The sequence below is a fragment of the Acartia tonsa genome, chromosome 2 (assembly GCF_053477335.1).
Source record: "Acartia tonsa isolate MP-2025a chromosome 2, ASM5347733v1, whole genome shotgun sequence".
NCBI classification, from domain to species: domain Eukaryota; kingdom Metazoa; phylum Arthropoda; class Copepoda; order Calanoida; family Acartiidae; genus Acartia; species Acartia tonsa.
This window is the reverse complement of record NC_137261.1, coordinates 49935446-49945494: the sequence shown is the minus strand read 5'-3', so window position 1 is coordinate 49945494 and position 10049 is coordinate 49935446. Positions and strand designations below refer to the sequence as shown.

At 32.4% G+C, this 10049-nt stretch overlaps 2 protein-coding genes across 5 annotated transcripts in view; both read right to left on the bottom strand.

Annotated features, from left to right (window-relative positions):
- lig (ubiquitin-associated protein-like lingerer) overlaps positions 1–10049 on the bottom strand; it is a 498059-nt gene that overhangs the window by 97336 nt on the left and 390674 nt on the right. The gene's annotated exons all lie outside the window — the stretch shown is intronic.
- The window catches only part of LOC145312840 (uncharacterized), a 30843-nt gene continuing 28159 nt past the window's right edge, over positions 7366–10049 (bottom strand). Inside the window, exons 9-10 of the mRNA XM_080152077.1 lie at positions 8144–8228; positions 7366–7446 (exon numbers count right to left, since the gene is read on the bottom strand). Of these exons, the coding sequence (XP_080008203.1) occupies positions 7384–7446; positions 8144–8228 (148 nt within the window). The 3' untranslated portion in view covers positions 7366–7383. The remainder of the gene's footprint in view (positions 7447–8143; positions 8229–10049) is intronic.

Here is a 10049-nt window from a genome sequence, read left to right as displayed (position 1 = left end):
ATTCAATTAAACTTAAAGTAAAGAAAAGTTTTAAAATCAAATAAATGATTATCCAATAATGTTTAAGCTCTTATCTGAACTATACCTTTTTATTAGGGGGGGGGGGGGGGGTTGCTCGATATATATTAATCTTGGATCCCATTAAAGCTAGAAGTCTAAAAATTTTGTATGTGTTTTGCTTGATCAAGAAAAAATATTCTGATTTTATATTTTTAACATTATATACTCCCTTTACCCTTTTATTGAGCAACCTTTCACAAAAGGTTCTTTCATACTTATTAACAAAGAGGAGTAGAATTTATGTTGATTAAGATAGAAACTGTTTCCTTTAAAGTAAAATGAAAATAAAAATTAAAGTCTTACATATCTATGATCTAAAGGGATAAGACAATTGCCGATAAATTAATGTATATCCCCAATGCTAATACACAAAATTGCCCCTTCTATAAATTACAATTAGTTGTTGAAATGTTTGGAGACTCAACTAATAAACCAACCAATCAAATTAATAAAGTCTAAAAGTTGTTATGCCTACAAATGAGAAAACACTATTATAAAACATTGTGGACTAGAAAAATAAACAGCCCATTGTTCCATCCCTCCCTGCTAAAAAAACACACAGAAAATGAGTAAGAAATTGACTGATATGTATGTAAACTTTGTATTAGAAATCTCAAAATATAAATTTCAGGGGCAGCAGTCTGCGGTAAAACGGCTGCAGATTTTCATTAAATTTTAGTTGGTCGTGTAATGTTGTTAGATTAGCTTAAGTTTAAAATTTGAAGTCTCTAAGTCAAAAATTGAGGTAACAGGAGCTAATTAAAGATTTCTTGAGACCTGCAGGACCTCCAGGATAATACCTGGAACCGAAAATTTACTTGAACAACTAGATTTCATATTGGGATGTAGTATTATAGAATATTTTAGTATTTGGTAAGATGAAATGCTAAGTTTAAGTCATGAAAAAATATTTTTGCTCTTTACCTGTATGATCCTGCCAGGTATCCTGGCATCCTGTGCCCGCCAGGATGGAGATATTCAACTTTCAGGTATGTGTCGTGCCCATTTTAAACAAGTTACTCAGTTAAAGCTCTATATCTTTCATTCACAGAAAATGAGATAGAAAATACCTGTAAGGGGGGGGGGGTCGCCCCCCCCCCCCCGACTGTTAAGGGTTACCTAACATTGATTATTGGGTTGTGCAATATCTTTTGATATAATTCCCGTCAATGTAGCTCAAAAACAAAGGAAGTTACAGCTTCTGAAATGTGCTTATTAGACTATCTTTACACCCCCCCTTGACACCCTTTGTGTAAAACCCCTATTATAAGTATTTTTCACCATTATTTTAAAAGATATATGTATACTTATTGCTTTTTAAATAAAATTTCATTAAAATGTTCAAATATACACTCTTTATGATTTTTTGTCATTTTTCGGGATTTCTGGAACACAGTGTTTTGTTGTTCAATCTTAAATATTACTAAAATACTGTCTCCATAAGAAAAATATTATTATTGTTTATAACTTTATTATATCCAGCTTTCCTCTGCATACATCTTGAGGGTATGATTTCCATGATAAGTGTCTATAACTGCGCTGTAGATTTTCCTATAGTCACCACTCTAAATTCAGTAATCATATAGCCATACACAAAACCAAGAATGACAACATCCATTAAGGAAAGCTCTGAAATGGTAGGACGAACGAACAATAACGCTTGTAGAGTGTCAGAAATGAATAAAGATAATATAAATATATAATTTTAAACAAAATTTTAAGTAAATTTATTGCAAAACTGCATAAATACAATATACTGTTTAAGGTCATACTTACATTTTTAGCAATTGATTATAGAGAACAGGGGCGTCCAAGCTTTTTTTTTTGGGGGGGGTAAAAAATTTTAGGGGGGGGGGTAATTCGTGTTTGGGGGGGGTAAAATGGCGCGCGAAGCGCGCCGAAATTTTTTTTTAACCCCCCCAAAATTTTTACCCCGGGGGTAAAATTTGATTGGGGGGGGTAATTACCCCCCCTAAAGTCTGTTGGGGGGGGTAAATACTCCCCCCAAATCTGTTGGGGGGGGTAATTACCCCCCCCAAACTAATTTACCCCGGGGGTAAAATTTTTGGGGGGGGTAATTTAATTATGTAAAAAAAGCACCTACCTAATATATTAAGTTAATAAGTACTATCCTATAACATAAAGTAGTAAGTAAGGTTTATTTGACTATAGCTTCAGATTTCATTACTTTTAATACTGAGTTCTCCTTTTTAGGAAAGCTTCACATAGATCCCATGATGGTTCCACACTATTATAGGTCAATCCTTTGAGTGGTTTTAGGCTATTTTTCTCCTCCCTTTTTACCCTTTAGAAAACACGAGTTCTTAGATGCTAAGGGCGCCACTACTATTCAAATATATAGTAGTATCTCATTCTTTAGAACATAAAAATACAATAATTAACTCACTAACCAATGAACCAATATGATTATACTTTAAAGTGAAGCGTCTTATAGGTCCTGGTAAGTTTTATAACTAGTTTTGAGACACCCTGACATCCTCCCAAAAGAAATCGCCTATAGAAATTCTTTTTCATTATTTAATGAAATATTTAATTTAGTTAGGTATCTATTTTATGGAATCTTCAGTGCTTTACAATTACATCATAGATCCTCCCCCCCTAAAAAAAATTTTCAGTAAAATTTTTTTTTAAGAACATTCAATTTGGGGGGGGTAAATACCCCCCCAAAAAATTTTTTTTAAAGAACATTTATTTTGGGGGGGGGTAATTACCCCCCCCAAAATCGTTGGGGGTGCCTACGGCACCCCCAAGCTAGGAGTAATTTTTTTTTGGGGGGGGTATTGTTCAAAAAATTTTGGGGGTGCCTACGGCACCCCCAAAATCGTTTGGGGGTGCCAAATGGCCCATTACCCCCCCCCTTGGACGCCTATGATAGAGAAGCTTCGGTTATAACAGTGTACTATGTTGGATTGAAATTTTCATATTAGACGCCAGCCAATCTTTAGTCAGAAAGGTCCAGAGCAATAATATTTTAATTTCAACGAATCATTTTAAGCGAATAAGATACTAGATTATATTATTATACAAGTGGCTGCTTTAGGTAAAATAGCTAAAACATCCAAAGTGGAGCTTTCCTAAAATGGAGAATTCCATCAGTCGTCCAGTGGTTGGCGAGAAACAAAAAAGACCTTATTACTTTATATAATAGAATAGGTGTCCAATTTTAGGAAGTGTTTGGTTCGTTAACTTTATGAATCTAGAGGCTCTGTTTTTAAAAGACGGGAAGAGCAGATAAAAAGCCTGATATTTATATATTTAAAAAAAAGCCTGAAAAGATATATTTGATGCTTCTCTAAAATAATTTCATTGGTTAGCGAGATTTTAACAAATAATAACTAGCAACTCACACAAAACTAAATATAATATCAGCCATTGAGCCACCTTCCACCCCCTGATAATTCTCTGTGCACGCCCTTATAAATAATCTGGAAATATATTTGCATACATATCCCTTTTTATAGCACTCATGATTTAAACCCTTGTTCTTTTACATTAACAAGAAACAAGTTTTGCATTGGAATCCGGCAAAATTTTTATTTGAAACAACATACTCTCAAAATTAATTTATGCAGTTCGCCAAAAAGTTATTTATGTAAAAGCAGCTCAGTTTTAACCAACATTTGAAGTAATTCATTAAAAAATTTTGAGTTGACTTGTTAAATATTAAAGTAGCTTCCCAAAAATACTGAAATCACTAAATATATATTTCTTTCTCGAAATAATTCATTTGTTGGTTATATCTATACCTAATTTAATAGAACAACACCCCTTAAAAGCTAAAATGTTTAAATTGTAATAGTCTATTCTAGACTAAATTATCAATAAACTACATACAAAAAAGTAATTCATAGAAATGATACGCTGCAAACAATAAAAGGAAGTGGGTAAAGGAAATGGGGGACAATTTACAAAATACCAAGGCTGCCGTAGGTGGTGAGATTTCAAATATTGGGGTTGATTAAATTGTTAATTTCTAAAATACTTTTACTATTATTCTATTGGGCAATAAAAACATATTTTTATGATTGATTCATATAAAAAATACCTAAACCAAATGGTGGGGACCTTTTTCGTCTGATAGTAATTCGCTTTCTGCTCTTTTATAATGACTTAGCTGTCTTAATATTTCCGACGCTATTTGCCATTTAAAGTCCCAATTGAAATTTGGTACAGGGTCCCCAACCCGTTGGTAGAGTTACAAAATACTATAGCTCGATCCCCTCCATTTTTTACTTTAATCTTTCGAAATTGTGTCAAATGCTCTGTTAAATTCAAAAGTGCATAAAATCACGAATTATTTTTATATAAAGGGAGAGGTAGGTTTCAGGTAAAATCCGTAAAGGTTATGTGTTATAAGCTAAAAACAGTAGTAGAACGATAAACATTTATGTTAACTTTAAAAAAAAATTGTTTATAGTTCTTTTCAATAAGAAATACACATATTTAGTGAATATTATCGTTCTACTACTATTTTTAAGACTTAAAACACACACCTTTACGGATTTTACCAGAATCTTTGTTAGTTTTCATTATTTATATGCTAACTCCAAATTCATTCACAGATACAGTCCTCCCTACGGTAGCTCGAGAATACCACTTGGCCTGGATTAGGAAAAATGTGGGTAATCCACGCAGGGAAAGAGACCCATTTTGTATTCTACCACGGGGAAGGGAGATAAGATGTGATTTTTTTTGGGATTGTTACATGGAATTGTTTGATAAAAATTAAACTTTCGTTTTAATCTACTCCTGAAATACCAGAATACCCCTACCCATTAATCTAATTCAAACAAATTATTACTTGCATTATTGGGGGCCCTGCGGGGTTAAAGCAGGGTCCCTCAAGTATCGGTAATTTATAACTTATTAAAAGGCACAATCGATCACCATGCTCATAAGGACTTTCAAATAAACGGCATCCAGCTTAAGAGTTGATTGTTATTCACATAATAATTTACTTTATAATGCAATATGTGTTCTAATAATACCTAATCCCTGATTCTTGTAGACAGTTGAACATGAATTTAGCATTCAGATATATTTTACGACCGTTTAATGTTTTTAGGACACTTTCAGATTATATTTAAATGATAAATAGCCTCTAGCAATACATAAAATTATTCTCTATATATTTGACTTTTTGTCTTTTGTGACCTTCGAAAATAACAAAGACGATTAAATTTTAAAAAGACGCTTTTAAATGAAATAAGACTATATGAAATCATTTTTTTACCTGTTAGATTTACTTCTTTGTATTTAAGCTGAATGATTCTTGGCAAAAAGCAAATGTATATGTAGGACAGTTTTAATCCTCAGTTTAATTCAATTTGGAAAAAATGTAAACAAAACAAGGATGACAACATCCATAAGTAGCGAAGCACAAAAAATTGTGGATGGGAATACGTAGAAGTTGATTTAAAGTGTATTTATTAAAATCAAGAATAGATTTATTGGAGAAAATAAACACGAAACCTTGTGTTATTTGTATGATGAAGACGGTTAAAGTAAATTACATACTAGATGCACATAACAATGGGGGGAAAAAATTTAAACTGTTAATGCAAAAACGTTTTAAAATTGGACCAAAAATACCAAAGATATGGTGAAATATGTCAAACATATAAAAATAGCCAAAAACCTGCTAAAAGTCAGTTTGGCCGCTATTGTTTCTTTTCTTAAAACACCAGAAATTTAATGTTAATATCTTGAACTGAAAATTTTTTGAAAATTTGACTATAAACACCAAAGATATGGGTAAAAATGTGATGAATACAAAAATAGCCAAAAACCTGCAAAAAGGCAGTCTGACAGTCATTGTTGTTTTCTTCAAACGACGGAAAATTTAATTTTGATATCTTTAACTGAAAAAATTTCGAAAATCGGACCATAAACACCAAAGATATGGGGAAAAATGTGAAAAATATAAAAATAGCCAAAAACCTGCAAAAAGGCAGTATGACCGCCATTGTTGTTTTCTTTAAATGACGGGAAATTTAATTTTGATATCTTTAACTGAAAAAATTTTGAAAATCGGACCATAAACACCAAAGATATGGGGAAAATTTGGAAAATATAAAAAATAGCCTAAAACCTGCTAAAAAGCAGTCTGACCGCCATTGATGTTTTATAGTTAATTGTGCTCCTTAATGATGGGAATGTTGTCAAAAAATTTTAGCTCCCTGTCTTTTATAGGAGCCGAGAAAATCACGTTTCCCCCAATTCATTAATTACGGACGGACGGACGGACAGACGGACGGACAGACGGACAGACGGACAGACGGACGGACGGACATTGTGATTTATAGAGTAGCTTCGCTACTAAAAACCATTGTTGGACATACTGGCAACGTGAGTTATATAAAATTTATTCAGTTGTCATCAAAAGAAAGAACGAGAGAGAATATGTGATAAATCATAAAAACTACAAAACCAAGCAAAAAAACGTATTTTTTTGTCCTTTTAAGCATGACAAACGAACCGACGGGCAAAGACATTATGTACTGGATACTCATCAATACAATGAATCTTCACCAAAAATTTTAGCCGCTATAATATGGCAGCTAAGAAAATCATATTTTTCCATGGCGTTACAGACTGACTGCTGGACGGATAGACATTATCAAATTATTTAGTAGCTTTGATAAAAAAATAAAAATTAAATGGGGGAAAAATAAATAAATTTGAGGAGAGGAACATTGATATCACTTGAAACTAATCATTTTGATGGAGTTTCGGCACCCAAGCCCCCCTTCAAACATGCCCCCCCCCCCTAACCCCCACTGAAGATTACTTACATTTAGATGTAAAGGAGTTATTTCAAAATGATGTTGAGCCGCTTTTTATAGTATTAATTAATTAAAGTATGTAGAATTTTCTAATATAACTATCTTTATTTATATCAAAGAAATTCTTACCTACGAGCGGCTACGGCTCTTGAGAGCCATCGAGAATGGGGGGGGGGGGGGAGGGTGGATCCCCCCACTTTTATTGGTGGTTTTAAAAAGAAAAGCTAAAAAATGTATTGGGGGTGGGGCATATTTTTCTAAGGGCCATTTTTCTTGGGAGGATGGTGATACCCTCCCTCAAAATAGTTATAATCCTTCCCAGGACCCATGAGAAGCTCGCCTGAAATGAAAAACCATAAGGGTTCAGTGGTTAGCGAGATCCATTGGTACATATAGACAGACAGACAAAATGAGATTGTTATAAAAAATTTAAGATCATAGGATATCACGGAAAACAGAACAAGAAAGGACACGAAAAAAGGCCGTTTTTGATCGTTTAATTTTTGTGTATGGCTGGCTAGTCATTTTCCTGAACAGCTCTTCCACCCTTCGACTTCTTCAGCCGTTTCTCAATCTCTGCCTAGAATTAAAACGTTTTTTTTTTTACTTTTTCAAAATATTAATAAACTCCTCTGACTAATTACTATTCAAGATTTTTTTCTCGAACAAATTTCTAAAAGAATGAAAACTGTATCGAAAAAAAAATATGGTTATATCGTATTACAGACAGCTTTTCGCGGATAAGAAAATAATCAATTATAATATCATTTCCGGTTTTGTTACCCCCGAGGGGCTGAAAACCCGAATAACAAAACTGGTATCAATATTAAAATTTTTCAATTTACTTATAGTAGAAAATAATCAATGATACGATACATGATTTTTCATTATGGCTGCAAACCGGTTCCAATTAAGCGTAAATTAATCGGTTTAAAAGCAATACTAGAATCAAACTGTATATCAAACAGCCAACAATAAATCGATTTTGTTCGACTTTGGTCAAGCATTACTGATCTGTTTTTTTTCTACGTGAGATAAATCATGTTTTCTTCTCCTTTGTTTTTACAAATAACTTTATATGATTAGATGAAAAATAACGGAGCTACTCTGCAACAAAGTAAGGAATCACAAAGTCAACTAGGACCGTACAAATGCGTTATCCCTATTTCGTTTTTAAAAATTTTTTAAGACTTAGACATATTTTACTGTTCTTTTCTATCTTGAATGCAGATACCTTATTGATGCTGTGATAAACATAAGTACCCCTTTTTTAATACCTTAAAATCTCTCGTAGCTTTGCGACGGCTCCTCTTGCTTCCAATATCCTCCTGGTTGTTAATAAATCCTTCCCAAACACTTTTCCTAAACAATAATTCTTTCTTAAAAAAAAACTGAAAAGCATGGGAAGAGTGGAATTATATTTTGTAGTATCAAAGTTACTCTTTGATTAACTTTGTCTGTCTGTAGGAAAAAGGTTGTTTCTTAGGTGCTTGTTTAAAAGATGGCTGATTTTTGTATAAAGATACCCCTTTTCAAAGAACATTCAGTAAACAACTTACTTTGTCCGTAAGACTATAAGTCATGCAACAAAAGTGTTATTTATATATTTTTGAAATAAAGGTTTCGTGTTTTTCTATGATTTACCACATTTTTTCTCACCCTCATTTTTTTTACCAATGAAATCCTGCTCATTTTTTTTGTACTTCGCTACTTATGGACGTTACTTGTTTCTCTGTCATTTAGCACAATAATCAGTTGGAAAACCAAGGAATAAGTTGGAAAGAAGCTTAACTCCTTAGAATATATATATGTAATTCTAGAAAAATAACAATATTCAAATTTAAGGAAGTTGGATAATTCCTACAGTTTAACAAGAACAACAATCCAATGTTTTAAAAATTTCAGGGGAGCTTAATTTAATTTCAAGGCAGGTTTTATGCTATGCAAAGAGGGTTACAACAACCCATCCGGAGATAAGACTTTTGAGAAAAAAAATTGATAAATCCTAAAGAAATTTTTAAATAGAGTTGTCTCCCTTAAAATGTCTAGCCTCCACAGAACCAAATCCCCTTGTTTTTTAAATAATATGAAAATAAGGGGGTTTCAGTTTTTTTGTAATGGTTAATCCCTTTAAAACCTATAGCCTAACAAACGCCCTCTTATTTTTCCTTTTAAATAAGGGCGGGGAGCTTTCTCTGATCGATGGGCAATTTGTGGAAAAACACCTATTTTATACAGTAATAAAAAAATTGTGGTGAACAATAACATATCTCATATTTTGAAACAGAAATAATTTTCTATGACTAACAGACGGACGGTAACGCCAAGGTGTAAAATATCTCCGGTAGAATAAATGAAAACATTTTAATTTAAACTTGAAGTCTTTGGATATTGCTTTTGTTCTTTATAGTCTTCCGTTAAACTTATTTTACTTAACTTTTTACATCTTCTTCATGTCAATTTAAATTTTACATTTCTTTTAGGCATGCCGTAAGAAAAATGTTATGAAAAATATTAATTTGCCATTGAACTAGATATTTGTCACAAAAAATCTATTCTAAAACAATACTGTCTTTAAAAAAAAAATAGAAAATTAAATTAATTATAAACTTATCATAGGCTTTGTCTTTAGATTTCATACAGATTTCCTCTTTTTCTTTTTTCATGTTTTTTTAGATTATTTTTTTCTTTTTCCCCCTCTTCTATATTTTTTTCTCTTTTTTATTGCATGCCCTTATTTTATGTTTAGCTTATGGTTTAAAACAGCTACGCTTCTCTGGCATTTGACGTAAACGTCTTCGTAAAACTTTCAACATATCTGCTTTTCAAAAAATCTGTATATCAAGGACGTCTAAGTTTTTTTTAGGGGGGGGGGGGGGGGGTAAATTGATGGGTTTCAAAGGTTTGAGGGTGGTAATCTTATAATTTTAAAAAAACTTTGAGAGGAGTAAATTGGGGTTGTCAAAGTAAACCCCTCTTGGATTTCTATGCTACATACAACACTTACTATATTGATTTAATCCTTTGCTAAAAAAATTAGGCTTATCAATTACAATTAGTGGACTAATGGATTAATGTACTTTTATAACAGTTATATCAATACTTTAATAATCTAAAGATACTTTGGGCATAGTCCCTTTCGTAACATCGCACCTTATGGGGCGATTCTTCGTATTTTTCACA